Source organism: Danio rerio, chromosome 23, assembly GCF_049306965.1.
Source record: "Danio rerio strain Tuebingen ecotype United States chromosome 23, GRCz12tu, whole genome shotgun sequence".
Lineage (NCBI taxonomy): Eukaryota > Metazoa > Chordata > Actinopteri > Cypriniformes > Danionidae > Danio > Danio rerio.
The window spans coordinates 1,763,225-1,785,723 of NC_133198.1; the positions used below are offsets into that span (position 1 = coordinate 1,763,225).

General features: G+C 38.6%; 1 protein-coding gene across 1 annotated transcript in view; it reads left to right on the plus strand.

Moving 5' to 3' along the window:
- Nucleotides 1-14,569: 14,569 nt before the first annotated feature.
- Nucleotides 14,570-22,499, plus strand: part of stxbp3 (syntaxin binding protein 3) — a 36,730-nt gene continuing 28,800 nt past the window's right edge. The window contains 4 exon segments of the mRNA NM_213471.1: nt 14,570-14,625; nt 17,685-17,725; nt 19,920-20,001; nt 21,630-21,706. Of these exon segments, the coding sequence (NP_998636.1) occupies nt 14,580-14,625; nt 17,685-17,725; nt 19,920-20,001; nt 21,630-21,706 (246 nt within the window). The 5' untranslated portion in view covers nt 14,570-14,579.

Below are 22,499 nucleotides of genomic sequence, written 5' to 3' on the forward strand. Positions count from 1 at the left end.
TTAGGGGTAGGGTGGGGTTAGGGCAGTACAAAATACAGTTTGTACAGTATAAAAAACAATGAAAACCTATATAATGTCCCCACAATTCACAAAAACAAATGGGTGTATGTGATTTATACCTGTTTCATGCACTTGTGGACGGCAGGTGAGGTTGCAGCCACTTATGTCATTGCACGGTATGACGACGACACTGTAATTGGTGTTGCAAGCAAGGTCAGAAAGGGCACATTTGGGAGCCGTGTCGTTACACAAAACCGGCTGCACTGAATCTACAGCACGCGTCTCATATAGATCTGCACCGCGCACAGGGGACCACTCGATCATCAACGTCTCCCAAGAAACTGCAGACACCGTGGTGAGCTCTGGACAGCAAGGCACTGTAGATAGAGGGGTGGACAGGGAACAAAATGGTAAAGACTAAAAGAGCTCATAGACCACCAAGTAGAGGGGATTACGCCACAAGTAGGTTGAGTGACCTGGCAGCAAAGTTCATTGATTATTATGGCTGAATTATAGTAGTTCCTAGACAGATCAAAACATTTTCATTTTCCTAAGGCTAATAGTCTAATCTGATTCAATGATCTATGCTAAGCTAAAGTAAAAGCTCTCCCACCAGAGCTGGATATCGGCTGAATGGATTCAGAAATGGTGAAACTCAACTCTTTTACCCTTGAGGAAGCTGTAAACCCTGCTAAAAAAATCCAGCTTAAACCAGCCTATGCTAGTTGGCTGGTTTTAGCTGGTCGACCAAGCTGGTTTTAGAGGGGTTTTGGCCACTTCCAGGCTGGTTTCCAGCCATTTCCAGCATGGTCTTAGCTGGTCAGGCTGGGAGATGACCAGCTAAAACCAGCTTGATCAGCCTAGCCAAGCTGGGAGTCCAGCCAAAACCAGCTATATCCAGCTTAAACCAAGCTGGTCAAGCTGGTTTTAGCCGGATTTGGCTGGTCATTTTCCAGCCTGACCAGCTAAGACCAGGCTGGAAATGGCTGGAAACCATCCTGGAAGTGGCCAAAACCCCTCTAAAACCAGGCTGGTCAACCAGCTAAAACCAGCCAACCAGCCTAGACTGGTTTAAGCTGGATTTTTCAGCAGGGAAATGCCTTTTGGCAACATGCCAGAGCTAACAAACATGGATAAACGCCCTATAATTTTAATAAGCATCACAAAAAAATAGCAGCTCATTGTTTTTGTATGTTAAGTGAAGTGGGATGTTCTGCAGGTCTCACAGGTGGTGTGGTTGAGGAGCGGTCCTGGAGGACTGGATCCAGCATGGTTGTGCGCAAACACAGTCATGATGTACGAGTAGCCGCAGTTGCAGTGGAACTGACAGAATGGATTGGTTGAGTTGCACGTCCCCTCGATGCCGTCGTCGCTCTTAATAAAGGTGGTGTAGTAGTCTGCATGAGGGACTGAGCTCCACTTCACAGAGCAGTTACCGGGCACTGCCTCCTCCACCCAAATGGGCTGCGGGGGACAAGGGACTAACAGACAACAGGTTAGGCAGAGACAGTTAATGTAGAACAACAGATTTCGTTATAATTCAGCAGCTTAATACTGTTGCTAACACATTTTTAGAAGCATTTTAAACCTATGGACAGATCTGGGGTCTGATTTATAACTATTTTATGTGTGAATCAGTTCACTCACATGAAATGATCTGCACTGGGTATGAGGGGATACTACTTCCAGCCTGGTTGACCGCAGTCACTGTGACAGATTTTGTCTCTCCGCAGATCAGAGGAATCAGGGTGCAGGAGTTCGTGGACGAAGAGCAGTTGTGTCCGGTCGAGCTCCAGGCCACATACTGCTCTGCACCCTGGGCAGAATCCCAGGACACAACTATACCAGCCTCAGGGGTGCTGGTCACCACTACAGCAACTGACTGAGGAGTTGGAGAACCTGAGGAAACATACAAACAGAGCAGATTAACAGCAGATGTTTATATGCACTACACTTTCTTAATGTTTTCTGGCTGCTTTGTTATACTTTCTCTATTAAACAGTGTCTTAACAAGATGCCAGCGACAAGCAATATTGCTGTCTGCACCAAAGACAACGCGACATGACAGAAACATTACAATACCAGCCACTGCACTTGCAGTAAATTGGCAAAGGCTTTTAATCTTAATCCTCACCCAATCATCACAGTTATTAATAAACCCTCTCAGTTTTTAACGTCTACACCTGCCCCAACCCTAAACCCAACTCTCAGTTATTAACGTCTACACCTACCCCAAACCTAAACCCAATTCTCAGTTATTAACGTCTACACCTGCCCCAACCCTAAACCCAACTCACAGTTATTAACGTCTACACCAACCCCAACCCTAAACCCAACTCTCAGTTATTAACGTCTACACCTGGCCCAACCCTAAACCCAACTCTCAGTTATTAACGTCTACACCAACCCCAACCCTAAACCCAACTCTCAGTTATTAACGTCTACACCAACCCCAACCCTAAACCCAACTCTCAGTTATTAACGTCTACACCAACCCCAACCCTAAACCCAACTCTCAGTTTTTAACGTCTACACCTGCCCCAACCCTAAACCCAACTCTCAGTTATTAACGTCTACACCTACCCCAAACCTAAACCCAACTCTCAGTTATTAACGTCTACACCTGCCCCAACCCTAAACCCAACTCACAGTTATTAACGTCTACACCAACCCCAACCCTAAACCCAACTCTCAGTTATTAACGTCTACACCTGGCCCAACCCTAAACCCAACTCTCAGTTATTAACGTCTACACCAACCCCAACCCTAAACCCAACTCTCAGTTATTAACGTCTACACCAACCCCAACCCTAAACCCAACTCTCAGTTATTAACGTCTACACCAACCCCAACCCTAAACCCAACTCTCAGTTATTAACGTCTACACCTGCCCCAACCCTAAACCCAACTCTCAGTTATTAACGTCTACACCAACCCCAACCCTAAACCCAACTCTCAGTTATTAACGTCTACACCAACCCCAACCCTAAACCCAACTCTCAGTTATTAACGTCTACACCAACCCCAACCCTAAACCCAACTCTCAGTTATTAACGTCTACACCTGCCCCAACCCTAAACCCAACTCTCAGTTATTAACGTCTACACCAACCCCAACCCTAAACCCAACTCTCAGTTATTAACGTCTACACCAACCCCAACCCTAAACCCAACTCTCAGTTATTAACGTCTACACCTACCCCAATTCTAAACCCAACTATTACAGTTATTAACAAATACACGTACCCTAACCCTAACCTCCACCATCATAGTTATTAACATCTACACCAACCCTAAGCCTAAACCCAATCCTCACAGTAGCATGTGTGTTACAACATCCATTACGTATTGGACCTAATACAGTACATCATTGAGATATCCGTTTAACTGTAATTTACTAGTATAAGGACAAAAAGCGGCTGCCTACTTAACTATGTGTTCTCTCTCTTACGTGTGATCTGGCAAATGGTGAAGTCGTCTCCGGCAATGTGTTCAGGACTCCAGGAATTCCCCTTAATGCAATAGCGAGTTCCTGCTTCTAGATCTGGAAAGAGAAGCTCTGTGCCGGTGGTGTTGATGCGACTGCGACTGTACGAGATGTCATTGATGATGCTGAGGCTGTAGAGCACAGTGTTGTTCACCGGATCCCACTTCACCAGGATGCTGCTGTTACTGGGAGAGCTGGGTTTGAGCTGCGGTGCAGGGAGGACTGGGGTTCACACAATGAAGAAGGAGAAAAGACCACAGTCAGAAATCAGACAGCTGTGACTCAAAACATTGTTTGTTCTAATGGTCTATATGGTGCCTTTTAATTTTGAATGAGCCAAGAAGCCAACAGACTTTCATCTCGTTTTACACTTGAACAACTAAATTAATGCTAAATTAAAACTCGATTTCATGGACTATATTTTAATTAAACGATTGATGCTATTAAAAGAAACTTTTTGAACTTGAAAATAGTCGTAATAACCTTTCACAGGAAGTTTATTGGCGGCTCAAAAACACTTGCAGTTTACAAAATCTATTCTGTGATCTGTTTGTTTCACATTTGTGCAACACAGGCTCATTGGAAATATGTGCTTGAGACTGTGAAACATACATTTGACTGTTTCTACACTTTCAGAAATAAAGGTACAGGAGCTGTCACTGGGGCAGTACCTTATCAAAATATACCTATTTAATCCACATTTGTACCTCAAAGAGGCATATTAGTACCCAAATGTACCTAAAAAGTACATTTGTGGTAACTTTATGAACCCTTCAGGTACAAATTTGTATCTTTTGAAAATGTACTGAACCAGTGACAGCTCCTGTACCTTTATTTCTGAGAGTGTAGGTAAAACGAACACTAGGGGCAGGGCCATAGTTAGAGGATTTAGGCATGTAAACAAGGTCAAGACGATCTGCTGCAATTCAAAGTGAGCATCAGAATGGTGAAGAAAGGGGATTTAAGGGACTTTAATCATGGCATGGTTGCTGCTGCCCGACGGGCTGGTCTGAGTATTTCAGAAACTGCTGATCTACTGGGATTTTCACGCACAACCATCTCTAGGGTTTACAGAGAATGTCCGACAAAGAGGAAATATCCAGTGAGTGGCAGTTCTGTGGGCGCAAATGCCTTGTTGAAGTCAGAGGAGAATGGCCAGACTGGTTCCAGCTGATAGAAAGGCAACAGTAACTCAAATAAGCACTCGTTACAACCGAGCTCTGCAGAAGAGCATCTCTGAACACACAACACGTCCAACCTTGAGGCGGATGGGCTACAGCAGCAGAAGAGCACACCGGGTGCCGCTCCTGTCAGCTAAGAACAGGAAACTGAGGCTACAATTCACACAGACTCACCAAAACTGGACAATAGAAGATTGGAGAAACGTTGCCTGACAGTCTGAAGAGCTGTCATGTCAATATGGAGCAAAATCTCTGAGGAATATTTCCAGTCGCTTGTTGAATCTCTGCCACTAAGGATTAAGGCAGTTCTGAAGGCAAAAGGGGGTCTCTGTTTGTAAACACACTGTGGTCATTTATATCTATTTTACATTTTTAGCCGGAATTTTGTACAGGACAGAATCAACGAGTGCTCTTTTTATTCTGCTCTATAAATGAATTCCTATATGTCTGCATTTTTTTTAGAAACTGGATTACATTTCCAAAAAAAAAAAAAAAAAAAAGATGGCATGGGTTATAATCTTACCGCTTTCCTGTGTGTCCAAACTTAGCGGTTCTCAAATTTCTTAATCTGTTTTGAGTAAATTGTGCTGCTGGCCCTTTGTGCTATTAAGATGGATCATATTCATGATGTAATCCTGCAAGCAATATATATATATATATATATATATTCTCTGTGAAGATCAAGGCTGCTACACTTATTTCAAGTTCGACTATCTCAGGTGAAAAAATGCACTACCCAAACAATAACACACAGGTCTCAGAGGTTAACACACTGAACACTTTTTTTGTGGCCTGTCCCTTGAGGAGGGCAGTCCTGTGTTTCGGCTATAGCCCAGCTGCTCATATTTCACCTACAGGGCAATCAGGGTATTGTTACATGCGTGAGAAACTGATTTCTTTGAATATGAACACAACCTATACATATACTGCACCATCAGGCCCATGAGATCTGCTATTTAGCTTAACCATTTTGTTGTCCTCAAATCCTGTATTCACCATTTGTCCTTCAATTCAAAAACGGCCTTCACTAAACCATCTTCAGTGAATCAATCCTTGAAAAAACAACTGTATCTTCATCACAAACTCTGTGAATAACTTGGTTTTCCCTCATTAATGTGCAGTATTTCATCAGTGTTTAATAAGTAAATTAAATAAAGGATGTATTTTCTAATGCTTAAAGCACCTGCATAATTGTAAAACATTTAATAACTTTACTTAAAGGGGTGTTCATGAAACCGTCATGAAGCCTTTATAATCTTGACGTGACACCAGGGCTTAATTTGAGCCGGAGCAAGCCGGATCTGGATCCGGCACCTCTGAAATCTGATCCGGCACCTCATTTATTTTACCGATTCCCCTCCTCACATGCACTCTTCACTTTCTTCCACTACTCCCCAACCCACTTCATCCGCAACAACCCACCCACCCGCTTCACTTTCCACTTTCGTCCGCGACACAATCCCCCCCTCCTTGTATATATATTTTATATTTTTCGCAAGAAAGTATTTATAAAAGTTAAAGCAGCAGATTCTTACTGTGAGTGTGTGTTGTGTGTGCCGGTTTTATAGCTAAAAAATTGACCCTAATGACAATCGTAGTACCCTAAATGTGTACAGCATTCAAGAAAGTATTAAAGTTCCTGTTAAGTGCTTTGAAATGTGCATTTTAATTTGATTTTGTGACATCATCTCAACTGAAGCGTGAAGAGAGGGCAGGACTCAGAGCAGCTCCTCCCCTTTTAAAAAAACAGCCAGTAGCGTTTTGTTTTATCACAGCTCCTCAGCGAGAGTGGCTGAGCTCAAGCAAATCAAATGAACAGCCAATGAGAAGAAGTGGGCGGGGCATGTCAGACACAAGAGAACATCTGAATGGTCAGAAGAATTGGTTAGAAACTGAAGTATGAGGTGACGTTAATAGAATAGCCATACCTGTCAACCCTCCCCTTTTTCTCGGGATTCTCCTGTATTTTACAGTTCTATCCCGCTATCATCCTGAAAGGTATTTTCAGTGTTTCTCTGAAGGGTGGCAAGAAACATTAAAAAGTCGAGCCTCCCTAAAGCAACCCATACCACCGAACCACTAGGGGCCGCCCCTTACTTCTAAATGTGAGTATGTTCTGTGTGATTTCACTTTGTTTAGGCACAAAAACACTGAAATAAATATAAAAACGGCGCGATTCCCTTTCCTTTTCATTACAGGTGCCGTCACCTCTCCTATGCAATCCTCAAAACAGTCATATATCAGTGCGTGACTGTCAGCTGACGCGCTCCATAGTGATAAATAGACCCTGTTTCCCAATTGGAAAAGTGGCTTTTGGGTGCATGTTTAAACAGACATATACACATAAATAATAATAATAATATCTAAAGATGTCGATGTTGTTGTTTTTTTTTAAATACAACTAATTTCATCGTAAATGAGCATAAAAAGCAGTCGAATGCCTTCATTATATTGTTAGATTTGTGCATTTTAAAGTGGCACCTGTTATTTAATGTAATCAAAAGGAAAAAAACTAAATAAATGAGAGATTTATCCGTTGCTTTTTAATCAGAATGTGTACAATATACAGTGAAGAAACGGCTAAGGAGATTCTATTTCATTATAATAGCTATTAAATTTAATAAGCTGAACTGTTGCTAAGGTATTTGCTGCTAATGTATTTATTTATTTTTGCTTTTGTATATAATAATAATAATAAAAAAACATATTACTGACCATTTAACTGTTTATTTAAGGCATGTCCCTAATTATGGTGGGCATTATTTTCACATCCCAATGTTGACAGGTATGAATAGCTGGCCGATTTAGGTGGAAGTGACAAACTACAAGCTTTGGATGTTTATAAATCTTCTGAAGGTGACTTTTGACACTGTTTTGGAGGAGCACACTAGCTTATAGACATCCTTAAAACTAACAGACTGGAAACTAACATTTAAAACAGTGGTCACCAAACTTGTTCCTGGAGGGCCGGTGTCTTGCAGATTTTAGCTCCAACCCTAATTAAACACACCTGAACAAGCTAATCAAGGTCTTCCCAGGTATACTTGAAAGATTCAGGCAGGTGTGTTGAGGCAAGTTGAAGCTAAACCCTGCAGGGACAACGGCCCTCCAGGACCGAGATTGGTGACCCCTGATTTAAAAGTTTTTATTTTAATTTCATGGGACCTTTAAAATAGAAAATAATTCATTTGTAGTTATCTCAGGGGCTCATTTTAGGGAAAAAAAGCCACTAAAGATTAAGTTTCGTCCTATTTATATGGTCATTTTTGATCCGTAAGTCTACAAAAGCTTTGTCCTGATTATTTTTCTCAATGGGAGGATACTGTAAGTTTTTTGCCCAGGCCTATTTTAAAGCTTAATCCTGCCAACTGATGACCAACAGATAAAAATGACATATTTTACCTCCTCCCAACAGGGAAAACCACTAAAATGCATGATTATATAGTGTCAAGGCTTTCCATTCAAAATGTGTTTATAATGGAAGTCAATGGGGCAATAACAGCGTGAACATAACGAAAGGGTAGTCCATTTGAACAAGGGTTAAAGGGCATTGTTTAGGATTTTCTGTTGTTAAAATGCTCATTTTTGACCCGCAAGCTTTATCCAGATTATTTTTCTCAATGGGAGGATAAGATTACAGCACTGGGGGGGAGAATAGCCAACTCTGTCCCTTCATGAATGGATCATTTCTTCGTCCTCCAGGTCAAAAAGGCGGATGCGGAGGGGAGAGAAGGGAAGAATATACCTGTCTTAGCCTCCACGGAGATGGATGGCTGGCTCCGGCCTGCGCTGTTGACGGACATGACGCTGAGACTGTAGAGTGTGTATGGCTGCAGGCCGGTGACGGTCCCCGGAGAGCTGGAAACTTGGATCTCTGTGAAGAAAGAGCCGTCGCTGGTCTCTGCGCGCAGGATGTATGAAGTGGCTCCGCTGACCTCAGTGAACTCCACTGTGATACTGGGACTCTCTTTGGAGGAGGCCATCAGGATGGACGGCACATCCGGAGCTGCACAGCACAGCACAAACCATACAGTACACTGCAGTTAAAGTACACATGAAACTAACCGTATTGATGTTATTAGCTCACATTGCTAGATGTGTGGTGAACAGTTCATCTGTGCATGTCGTTAAGAAAACTGAAGAGTTTGCTCTTGTCATGCAAAATTAAAATCTGAAACTGCACTTCCTGTGTGTTTTCAGTTGAATTCTCAGATTCGGTTTGTCTGAGGTATTGGGCGGGGCTAACATACTTAACCACACCCCTCCAGCTGTCAGTTTAGACAACAAACAGAAATGGTGAGCAGAAGGAGGAGTCTGTTAGGTTGTAATAACTCTCCCCAAACCCTTTACCTCATCTCTCTGAATGTAATGCCTACTTTACTATTTACTATTTACCAATCAGCTTGCAGTACAAAATAACAAGCCACACCCACTGTTTGCTCATTTAATATTCCATTTCATTAGGAACTGTGTCACAATACGCAAAAATAAATAAATAAAAATAAATAAATAAATAAATAAATAAATAAATAGATAAATAGATAAATAGATAAATAAATAAAACTTTAAGGGGTTTTGTTGCTAGAAGGGATACAGCTGTGGCTGAAAGTTAACAAGAATTATTTATATTGTTTATCAAATTACCCATTAATTGTCTCTTATTAACATATAGCCCTACACCAACCCTCATAGTAATGTAAATACAGTAATTATACAGAGTTTTATTCATATTATTAATTCAATTAAATATCAAATTGTATATTGTTAAGGTCTACCCCCACCCCAACCCTAAACTCAACCTTCACAGTTTTGTAATGACATGATTACTGTACAGTACATTTTTGTTGTAATAATTTAAATAGTTCTTGTTAACTTCTGGTTAATGTATCCCTTTTGACTTATCTCCTTAAATGAAACAGACTTAAAATGTATTTTAAGTCAAGTCAACTAATCGCTTTAAAAGCAACAGGTTTACTCACTTATTTTAAGTAAAGTTAATTAATCGCTTTAAAAGCCACAGGTTTACTCACTTATTTTAAGTAAAGTCAACTAATCGCTTTAAAAGCAACAGGTTTACTCACTTATTTTAAGTAAAGTCAACTAGTCGCCTTAAAAAGCAACAGGTTTACTCACTTATTTTAAGTAAAGTCAACTAGTCGCTTTAAAAAGCAACAGGTTTACTCACTTATTTTAAGTAAAGTTAATTAATCGCTTTAAAAGCCACAGGTTTACTCACTTATTTAAAGTAAAGTCAACTAACCGCTTTAAAAAGCAACAGGTTTACTCACTTATTTTAAGTTAAGTCAATTAATCACTTTAAAAGCAACAGGTTTACTCACTTATTTAAAGTAAAGTCAACTAATCGCTTTAAAAAGCAACAGGTTTACTCACTTATTTTAAGTTAAGTCAACTAATCGCTTTAAAAGCAACAGGTTTACTCACTTATTTTAAGTTAAGTCAACTAATCGCTTTAAAAGCAACAGGTTTACTCACTTATTTAAAGTAAAGTCAACTAGTCGCTTTAAAAAGCAACAGGTTTACTCACTTATTTTAAGTAAAGTCAATTAATCGATTTAAAAGCAACAGGTTTACTCACTTATTTTAAGTTAAGTCAATTAATCGCTTTAAAAGCAACAGGTTTACTCACTTATTTTAAGTTAAGTCAACTAACCGCTTTAAAAGCAACAGGTTTACTCACTTATTTAAAGTAAAGTCAACTAATCGCTTTAAAAGCAACAGGTTTACTCACTTATTTAAAGTAAAGTCAACTAATCGCTTTAAAAAGCAACAGGTTTACTCACTTATTTTAAGTTAAGTCAACTAATCGCTTTAAAAGCAACAGGTTTACTCACTTATTTTAAGTTAAGTCAACTAATCGCTTTAAAAGCAACAGGTTTACTCACTTATTTTAAGTTAAGTCAATTAATCGCTTTAAAAGCAACAGGTTTACTCACTTATTTTAAGTTAAGTCAACTAACCGCTTTAAAAGCAGCAGATTTACTCACTTATTTTAAGTAAAGTCAACTAATCGCTTTAAAAGCAACAGGTTTACTCACTTATTTTAAGTTAAGTCAACTAACCGCTTTAAAAGCAACAGGTTTACTCACTTATTTTAAGTAAAGTCAACTAATCGCTTTAAACGCAACAGATTTACCCACTTATTTTAAGTAAAGTCAACTAATCGCTTTAAAAGCAACAGGTTTACTCACTTATTTAAAGTAAAGTCAACTAATCGCTTTAAAAGCAACAGGTTTACTCACTTATTTTAAGTCAAGTCAGCTATTTGTACAGTGTATGGTATCGTCAGTTTTTAATATACGCACCTGTAGATCCATCCACATTAGCGTCTGCCAGTCCGTTCATGAGGCTATCCAGTGCCTCCACACGAAAGGTGTAAGCCGTGTTGGGGTTCAGGGAGTTAACAGATCCCAGAACAGTGTTTTGTCCAAAACTAGCAAAGACCAGAGGCACTGGAGAGTTGCGTAGAGAAGCTGTAACTCTGTAGGACAGCGCACCATCATATCTGCTCCAGCGCAGCACTGCACTCTTTGACGTCACCGTAAACACATTCACAGTCATCAAGCTGCCTGAAAAACAAAAGAAAACGAAAGAGGTTTTAACAAATCTCAGCTTAAAAACGACATTTTTTAATGAGTGTGGATTTCGATTTGAACAGATACTGTTTTTTGCTCCAGATCAGCCGTACCTGATGCCTGAAAAAAGAAAAATACACAAAGACAGTTATTAGACTCTAAACATTTCAATAATTAAACTTGAACATTTATATATAAATATTTTAATTAAATTAGCATTTGATATCTGTTTTAGTCATTCAAAAAAAAAAAAGGAAATAGTTAAAAATGAACCCTCTATAGAGCACTCACTGAAATAATCACTGGAAAACCCGGGAGTGCCACTGGGGGTTATTACAGGACTTTTAAAGTTTTATGACTTAAAAAAAAAAAAAAAAAAAAAAATATATATATATATATATATATATATATATATATATATATATATATATATATATATATATATATATATATATATATATATATATATTTCTTGTTTAATGGAGACAATATTTTTTCAACACATTTTAAACATAATAGTTTTAGTAACTCATTTCTAATATCTATTTTTTTTTTTTTTCTGTCTTTGCATTGATGACAGTTCATCATATTTTACTAGCTATTTTGCTGGACACTAGTATTTTAGCTTACAGTGCAATTTAAAGGCTAATCTAGGCCAATTAGGCAAGATAGGTTAATTAGCCAAGTCATAATGGCCCAAAAATTAGTACACCGAAATTTAATAAATACAAATTTTAAAAAGAGGAAAAATTAAAAGAAGCAAAAAAAATGCTCGATTTTATTGAAATTTTGTAGGTTGTAATTTTATTTTGCAATATGTTGCTTAAATTAAATTGTATTTAAATTTCTAAATATGTATGGTGACAAAAATATTATTTTAACAAATATATCTGTTTTAAAATTTTGTTTTGTTCAAATGCACCAAAATACATTGCCTTTATTCACTGAGAAATGAAGAAAAGTATTTATTTTCAAAATAGGATGTATTATTCAGTTATGCTGAGCACTGTATATAAATAAATAAATATATATATATATATATATATATATATATATATATATATATATATATATATATATATATATATATATATATATATATATATATATATATATATATATATATATATATATATATATATATAAATACATACAAATTCTTTCCCAAGTGTTTAATAGACAGTACTTGGGTATTACATTTTTAAACACAATAATTTTAGTACATAATTTATAATTACTAATGTATTTTGTCTTTGCCATAATAACAGCACATACTATTTTACATAATATAGTAATTGGCAAGCCAATGGAAAACAGTGGTGTGTTTCTTAAGCCAATGGAAAACAAAAATCTTAAAGGGGAGTAATAATATTGACCTTAAAAATAACTTTAACATTTTAAAAATGCTTTTATTCCAGCCAAACTAAAAGAAAATAAGACTTTTAACAGCCTTCAATATCTGCTTTATTCATAAAATAGGAACCCTTTATTAAGCATTATACAGAAATTATATATAAATTATTTCTCAAGTGCTGTGTAATGGAGAGAATACCTTTCATTACATTTTTAAACGCAATAGCTGTAATAAATAATTTATAATGACTACTTTCTTTTGTCTTTGCCATAATGACAGCACATGCTATTTTACAGGATACAGTGCTTTTTAAAGGCTTAGGTTCATTTAATTAGGCAAGTCATTGGACAACAGTGACATGTTTCTTTAGCCAATCGGAAAAAAATAATGTTACAGTATGCTAATAATACTGACCTTAAAATAGCTTCAAAAAATTAAAACTGCTTTTATGCCAGTCAAACTAAAAGAAATAAAACCTTCTCCAAGAAGAAGAAAATATGTTGTAGGAAATACTGTGAAACAATTCACTATTTGCCTTGTCACATCACTTGAGAAATATTTAAAGATGATTCAAAATGGAGGGCTAACAATAGTGCTATAATCTACATATAATGATATATATATTTCCCTAAAATGCTGCATGTTATTGTCCAGTTAATACGTTACCTAAATAAAGAGAGACACAAAGAAAAGTGAATTAATATATTGTAACTCGTCTTCTTTACCTGTGAGACTACTCCAAGCAAAAACACCAGCTCCTTAATGCCTCCAAGGCCTGCCATCTGTTTAAAATCCTAATTTTCCTCTTATTTTCCCTGTTGTTTTATTCTGAGCTCTGCACTCTCTTCTGTTCTTCTGTTTTGACTGAATATACATGAAGCTTGAATGCGTCTCAGACCTGTTCACCTAGCCCAGCCCTCCCAGGAGAGTCAACTAATAGGAGCTAGAGATGAGATCCAGTTGATCAATCAGAAGTGGAGATGAGATCCAATTGGCCAATCAGAAGTGGAGATGAGAAATTCTTGGAAACAGGTGTAACAGAACTGCTGTAGCTATAGTTCAGTAAAAGCATTGCATTATGGACACATTTTGCAGTTAGTTTAATACCAAATGAGGTACTAAATTATGTGTACTACATGATTTTGTACATTTATATCGTGCACTATGTATACCAAATACTTCTTGAACAGACACTTTTTAGGTTTAGCGGACGCAGCCATTTGTAGAAGGGATACAGCTGTGGCCGGAGGTTAAAGATAATTATTTATTGTTATTTAATATTTTAAACAAAAATTGTATTTTGGTAACATCCACCCCTATCGAAAGTATAAACCAAACTCTGACACTGATGTGAAAACAATAATTATATCGAGTACTAATTAATTAATAATTAAAATTATCAAATTTGATAGCATTTTATTTTTGCCTTCCCCTACCGCATCACGAAACTTCACAGTAACATAAAAATAATACAATAAAAAAATATAATAATTAATAAATTGTTGTAGGATACAGTGTCACATATTATTATGACGTGCGTGTCCAAGGCTGTATCCCCTCTAAATATTTTAATTTGTGTGTGTGTGAACTATCCCTATGATTGCCGGTTGACAAGTGGGAAATGAATAACATGGATATAATAAAAAATAACCATAAATAGGCCAAATATATGAAACAAAACGCTTTAAAAACCCAGTAGTCCTATTTAAAAATACATTTTGATAAACTGCAAGATTTAACAACGACAAACAAAAATCACTGATATCCCATGACTTATATATATTCCTAATGTCTGAAATACCGCTTTTAAAATTCCATGATGTTTCAGAAATTCATGACCCGTGGGAAAAAGCCTGTAAAAAAATCTCCACTGAAATGAATTGTCCATTCGTGAACGCGCGCGCGCGCTCACTCACTCACTCCTCCCTGAAACAGGAGCGCGCTTTTGCCTGGACAAACTTCAAGATGGCAACTGGAGCAGACCACGGCTTGAAAAAAATAGTATGGCAAAGTAAGTTCATAGAGCTGACATCTGTTTTCTGCAAACCTGTTGCGTGCACGGCCTCGTGCTTCAACACTTACACGAGTTCGGCTCAGAGAAAGAGCTGTCAGAAGTTTAAAGAGACACACAGTGTTTACTGGGTTTGCCCAGAGGAGATAAAGTCGTTTCAAAAGTTGTTTATGCGTTTGTTTTTTCGTGTTTATTAACGACACAGTGCCGTATTGACTGTTTGGCGTGAATCGTTGTCATGTTTGTTCTGGTTAAATGTCTCATGTGTCATTGAGTCACTGTTTCCGATTACGTTAGCTGCTCTGCTAATGTTAGCCTACCCGTTTCAGTTTCTCTTTTTAATTTTGGAAGCAGATTTATTTATGTCGTCGTTACTTTTGTTGACGTAATTGTTTGGCTGTCTGATGATGATGTCATAAAGGCACATCAGTCCTCCCGCGCTACTTTCTGTGAACTTTTATCAGTGACTTCCGGTCTGCTGTGTTGTGACAGTAAAGTTATAATAACATAATTATATAAAAGTTACCAATAACACGAAACAAGAGGCTTTCCAAAATTCACAAACTTATGTTTGTGTTTTATTTTGCTAACTAAACCTCTTTATAGAGGTAACGTTGGTTTTATATTTGGGTGTTCAGACATTCCCCTTGATATAATTAATAATATTAATGATATAATTTCAGAAAGTATTCTTTGGAAATTCTAAATAGGCAAATTATATTAGCAGTAAATGGCTATCAAAGTATGGGCAAGGCAGTGGCGCAGTAGGTAGTGCTGTCGCCTCACAACAAGAAGGTCGCTGGTTCGAACCTTGGCTCAGTTGGCGTTTCTGTGTGGAGTTTGCATGTTCTCCCTGCGTTTGCGTGGGTTTCCTCCGGTTTCCCCCACAGTCCGAACACATGCGGTACAGGTGAATTGGGTAGGCTAAATTGTCCGTAGTGTGTGTGTGAATGTGTGTGTGGATGTTTCCCAGAGATGGGTTGCAGCTGGAAGGGCATCTGCTGCGTAAAAACTTGCTGGATAAGTTGGCGGTTCATTCCGCTGTGGCAAAAAGGGACTAAAAAAGGGACTAAGTCGACAGGAAAATGAATGAATGAATGAATGAATATCAAAGTACAGCATTGTTCACAGTCAATTAGATAGTGTTAATGCTGTTTAAGTCATACTTGCATGCTTATTCAGATAGAATATTCATAGTAACATGGTAAACAATATAGACTACTATGATTAGATTACTATGATTACTACTATAATTACAATATAGACTACAATGATTTGTCTGATTGTAAACGCAATCTGTTAATAACCTAGGCATAACATTAAACCAGAACTTAAAATTTGATAAACAGATCTCAAAAGTGGTGGGAAATAGTTTCTTCGTTCAAAAATGAAATCCTCTCTTCCTTCACACTCTCTAGAAATTCCCATACACGCGCTTATAACCTTCAGGTTGGACAATTGCAACTCTCTGTATTTTGGGCTGCCTAAGTCTCACATTGCTCGCCTACAGTTAGTGCAAATTGCTGCAGCTAAATTCTTAACATAAAGCCCAAAACATGCACAAATCACTCCTATTCTAAGGTCTCTACACTGGCTACCGGTGACACAAAGAATCGAAGTTAAAATCTTTCTCTTTGTGTATAAAGCCCAACATGGTCCAGGCCATCATTATTTATCCCGACTGATTGTTAATTACACTCCTCCATGACACTTGCATTCCGCTGATCATTTTTATTAAAGTTCCTCCTCAAAAGTAGGGGCGAACGTGCTTTTGGCATAGCAGGTCCGTGCCTCTTGAACGCCCTGCCATTAGAACTAAAAAAAGGCTTCATGGCTGCCTATTTTTAAGTCTAAATTAAAGACGCATTTATTTTCTAGGCATTTTGAAGCATAAGTCCTTCCCTTCATGTTCTCAATCGTGTTTAGTGTTGGTCAACTGTATAAGCATCTTTTAACTAGGAAAAAAATAGTTTTATTATTTTCTATTTTATTTTATTTTGCTCTTTTATTGATATACTCTCTATGTTCTTGCCTGTTATGTGCCTATTGCTGTTTGTACTGTTTTTATGCTCATACCATGTGTTTATTTTCTCTCCGTAAAGCACTTTGTGCAGCCGTGTGGCAGTTGGAAACGTGCTATATAAATAAATTGAACTTGAACTATTCAATAAACAAATGTGCAAATATTAAACCCACTTTACCTCAGACCCATCTTTGTGTATTTTGGTAAATTTGGTTTATATTCACACATTCAGGCTTTTACCTTAATATAATTTCAGAAAGTATTCTTTGCTAATTCTAAATAGGGAAACCATATTAGCAGATGACTATCATAGTACTACATTGTTGACTCAAATAAATAGTGCTAATGTTGTTTTTAAGTCGTACTTGCATGCGATTTCTGCCAACTATTTAAAGTTGTGTGGTAAACAATATAGTAACCATGTCAGAAGTTGTGCTCTTTACAGTATGTCATTGTAATTAATCTGTTTTCGCCTTTTTAAATTCTGCTTTACTATTTTATTGAAAGCCAAAGTATTAATGTGCGAATATAAAACCGATTTTACCTAGTTATTTGCCTAAATCCACTTCCAAGGATCAGACAGTTGATTAAACTAATTAAAGCTATTATACAAGTTATTTTGTGTGGACAACTGTGTCCACTTGTTTGTCATTCATTCATTCATTTTCCTTCAGCTTAGTCTCTTATTTATCAGGGGTCATTACAGCAGAATGAACTGCCAACTATTCCAGCATACACACATTCACTATGGTCAATATGCTGTATCTGTCACGTAATGCACATTTTTAAACAGAATATCTGACTCCAGCATCGTTTCGCAGATAAACATTTATGTTCACTGAGCATGTTTCTGAAATATCTGCAAACATATTATTTTTATGCTTTAGAAGACTTTTTTCCTTTAAGCCTGCATGTATTTGCAGAACAAGTTTGAAACAGGAACTAAATCTGGAAATTTTTCGTTATGATTTATACTTTCAGTTCCTTCAGAAACGCTGATCCTGTAAATAATATATTCCTTCATGTGTCTTCACAGGGATCAGGGACACCATCATTGCAGACTGCAAAAAGTGGAACGTAAGTTTGAAAGGTTTCTGAGGTTTTCTCTTTATATTTATTCCAGTAGTTTGTCCATTCGGGGCCCTCCATGCCAATCTGTGCTTAACAGACTTTCTAACAGACTTTCTCATACAGTGAGTACCCTCTATTGTATAGTAAACACAAAGACTGGCTGACCTGATTAACATCAGAGAAGGGCACCTGCAGGAATAAGCAAAACAATAGTATTTCATGAAACATCTTAAAGACAGTTCACCCAAATTACAAGATTTGCAGATAATTTAATTCAAGAAACACAATGTTTATGAAAAGTGGACGGGGAGAACCGCAATGTTTATGAAAAGTGGGCGGGGAGAACCGCAATGTTTATGAAAAGTGGGCGGGGGGAGAACCACAATGTTTATGAAAAGTGGGCGGGGGAGAACCGCAATGTTTATGAAAAGTGGGTGGGGAGAACCCCAATGTTTATGAAATGTGGGCAGGGAGAACCGCAATGTTTATGAAAAGTGGGCGGGGGGAGAACCCCAATGTTTATGAAAATTGGGCGGGGGGAGAACCACAATGTTTATGAAAAGTGGGCGGGGAGAACCGCAATGTTTATGAAAAGTGGGTGGGGAGAACCCCAATGTTTATGAAAAGTGGGCGGGGGGAGAACCACAATGTTTATGAAAAGTGGGCGGGGAGAACCGCAATGTTTATGAAAAGTGGGCGGGGAGAACCACAATGTTTATGAAAAGTGGGTGGGGAGAACCCCAATGTTTATGAAAAGTGGGCGGGGAGAACCGCACTGTTTATGAATAATGGGTGGGGGAAGAACCATGATGTTTATAAAATTTGGGCGGGGAGAACCCCAATGTTTATGAAATGTGGGCAGGGAGAACTGCAATGTTTATGAAAAGTGGGCGGGGGAGAACCCCAATGTTTATGAAAAGTGGGCAGGGATAACCGCAATGTTTATGAAAAGTGGGCGGGGAGAACCCCAATGTTTATGAAAAGTGGGCGAGGAGAACCCCAATGTTTATGAAAAGTGGGTGGGGGGGAGAACCGCAATATTTATAAAAAGTGGGCGGGGAGAACCGCAATGTTTATGAAAAGTGGGCGGGGAGAACCGCAATGTTTATGAAAAGTGAGCAGGGAGAAGCGCAATGTTTATGAAAAGTGGGCGGGGAGAACCCCAATGTTTATGAAAAGTGGGTGGGGAGAACCGCAATGTTTATGAAATGTTGGTGGGGGTAGAACCGTGATGTTTATGAAAAGTGGGCGGGAGAAGGACAATGTTTATGAAAAGTGGGCGGGAGAAGGACAATGTTTATGAAAAGTGGGCGGGAGAAGGGCAATGTTTATGAAAAGTGGGCGGGAGAAGGGCAATGTTTATGAAAAGTGGGCGGGAGAAGGGCAATGTTTATGAAAAGTGGGCGGGAGAAGGGCAATGTTTATGAAAAGTGGGCGGGAGAAGGGCAATGTTTATGAAAAGTGGGCAGGGAAGAAGCATAATGTTTATGAAATGTGGACAGGTAAGAACCGCAATGTTTATGAAAAGTGGGTGGTCGAGATCCATGATGGGGAGGAAACGGCAGGTGGCAAGCCAGATTGATCGTCAGGCTACCGGGAAACGTAGGCAAAACAAATTTATTACCAGCTGAAGGTATTCGTGATAGTGAACATTTCAGCTAGGGATACACCGATCCCAATACTTGGATCGGATATCGGTTGGATACGGCATATTTTTGCTGGATTGGGTATCGGCCAGCTGGTACTGATCCATATATGATCTTCCGCATGCGCTTAATTCTGTGTACTTTATAAGCAAACAAAAGCCACGAAAGTAGCGTATTATAAGGCACTAGAAAGTTATCATGTAGGCTAGAGCTGCACGATTCTGGCTAAAATGAGAATCGTGATTCGTGATCTCGATTTTCTCACGATTCTGTAGATGTAAAATAAAGGTATGGTAAAAACAAACTTATGGCACAACATCGATAATAATATGCGTAGCTCTACTGGTTTCTATAAATAATTCTATTCTACTTATAATAATTCTGATGTTGAATTATTATGTTTGAGATATATGCTTGCAATCTGTCATATTAGACAGTTTTATTCACTGGTAAAATCAGACATTTTTCATCATGGTTATTATAAATGTAACCCTGATTACTGCTGAACTCCCAGAAACCATATTATTTCATTTGTATGTTCTCTCCACTCCCAGATCCTCATACTAGACGATTTCACCACACGCCTACTGTCCTCGTGCTGCAAGATGTCTGATCTCATGTCCGAGGGCATCTCAGGTGAGTGAGCAGGAGGTTTTGTTCCAGATTCTGCTCAACATCCTGTGTGTTTGATGAAGCTGTTGATCCAGTGTTTGAACCTCATTGTGTGTTGAGTGTCGGACGCTCTTCCTTCCTGTGTTTTCCAGAAGGGAAGCTTCCCTGTTTCCAGTGGTGTAAAGTAACAAATACTCGGATTACTGTAATTGAGTAGTTTTCCTCAGGAATTGTGCTTTACCAATGACTGTAAAAAATATGGATGACGCGACAGCCCCTTTTCCCATTGAACGCCTTAAGGGCAAAACGTCTGCTTGACGGGCACAAACTGTCGCAAAAGACTGCTGAAATTGGAGCCTTGACATGCGCAGAAGGACTGTTTGATGGAGCCAGAGGAGGAGCCGCGAAAATGAGCAGAGTCGAGCTTCCAACCAAACGCTTTATGTAAAATCAACCACGCCCCCCGAACTTCTCAGCATGCGTTTGCTGTCGTATCAACACATGATGTAATAACCATGAAGTCGGACTTCATGCTCATCGGACTGCTCATCAAGTATCTCCCGCTGGATCTAATCTCACTATATTTATTAAACGTGATATTTCTTTTATCTTGTTGTCTTTATCTAACGGCATATTACCCGACTTTGGGCATTGGAATCTATTACTTGTTCTCAGGTAACGTGTTTTGGCTGAGCGCAAAGATAGGTTAATAATTAATGGAACCATATACATTCTGTATGTTGACTGATCGCTTGCCTTTATTTCCTATTATGTATAAATTTATTGTATGTATTAATTTTATAATGGCCATTATCGATTATTAAAACTGATATTCAGCAGAAGAGAGGGTGTGTTTCGTATTTTCACTGAAATTGAAAGGAGGCAGTTGTTATCGGCTCCGTTTTGTTATAAATATCCACACAGTGAAGATGACGCTCATATATGCAGCACGACGCCTCAACATTCTGCTGTCTGTTAAGTTGCTAATATCAAAATGAAAATAGGCAGTTCCATCATGTTTTCATTTTATTGTTGAGAAAGTGAAACAACGTTGTCAGGACGATGCTAATGAAGTTATAAAGTACACTGTTCCCTTTGAAGATTTGTCCTCGGTAGTCTGTTTTCCAAATCAAACTGAGGAGGGGGAGACTGCAGCCTTGATCAAACTTGCGAAGTCTGAACTTACAAGAAGAGGATGCGAGACTGAACTGTGTGTGTTAGGCTACTTAATAATGAGGAAAAAGCCCCAATCAGAGAGGCGAATGTCTGCAGCCCCGCCTCCGTTTTCTAATGTCTCCGTTTTCCATCATCCACACTGAGACGGAGCAGCAGCGTTTAGAAAGAAAACAGCCTCTTCAGCGTTTCCAAAACGCTCCATTTTGGGCGCTCGAAAACTCTGCCATAGTGTAAACGGATGGCGTAAGCGTAGCAAAACTTATGCTTTTTAAAACAAAAACCCATTAGTGTAAACGATGCCTAATACTTTAAGTAATATTCACAACAGACATTTTTACTGGACTTGCACTACATTTTTGGGGAGGTAATGGTACTTTTACTTGAGTGTGATGTTTCCACCTCTCATTATTTTCATTATATCAAGAAAAAAAGTGTGAATTGTTGATTAATGTGATGATGTGTTTGCTTGTCTGCAGTTTTGGAGAACCTGTTCAAAAACAGAGAGCCGGTTCCAGATATGAAGGCCATCTACTTCATGGCTCCCACTGTTGAGGTCAGTTTTAAGGAGACACTCGTGCTGGGGGATGTGGACAAAAGTTTTCATAGCAATCTTTATATTAGAGATGCACGAAAGGGTTGTCACTGTACTGGGATTCAGTACCAGTTGGTACTGACATTTTAAAAACATTTGAGCGCATTTTTAAACATCCCTGATTGGCCGTTGTGTTCACATGCTCAACAGAAATGACTGTGATTGGCCGTGAAGGTTATCAATTCACTGAACTCACCGCTGTTTACTGAGTGTAGCCACAGATACAGGGGATACCGGAGTGTTTTAAAGTCGTAAAGATAAATCACTCAAGTTGAAAAATCTCGGGAGCTTTGTTTTGTAGGGGAGTGATTATGACGTAGCTCTAGTTGTTGGTGGTGTCCCTGGGGGAAATCCTCCTGCCAACACCGGACAACAGTTCATCAAACTGGGCTTGGCTCGGTCGGGAGTACAGCTTAAAGCATCCAGGTATAGTTTCTGGAGGAGTTTAGGAACTCACAGTGCTGGTTGCACTTTAGAATGGATCTAGTGGACTCAGACACGGCTCCAAACAAATCGACGCTGTTTTTCAGTCTTCCTGAAGCACATAAACACAGCTATTAAATCCATGTTAGCCATTTAGCATTGAAGCTAGAGTCAGCGGGCACACAGAAGCCCCACCAATGATGCAAATTCACGTCTATTGTGAAGTCAATTAAACTCAAAATGTTCACGTGTGTATAGCACAATTAATCCGTATCTGGTGTGAGTAGTGTCTAGCAGTGTCTATGAATCTTGCGCCGGTGATCTTTTGCGC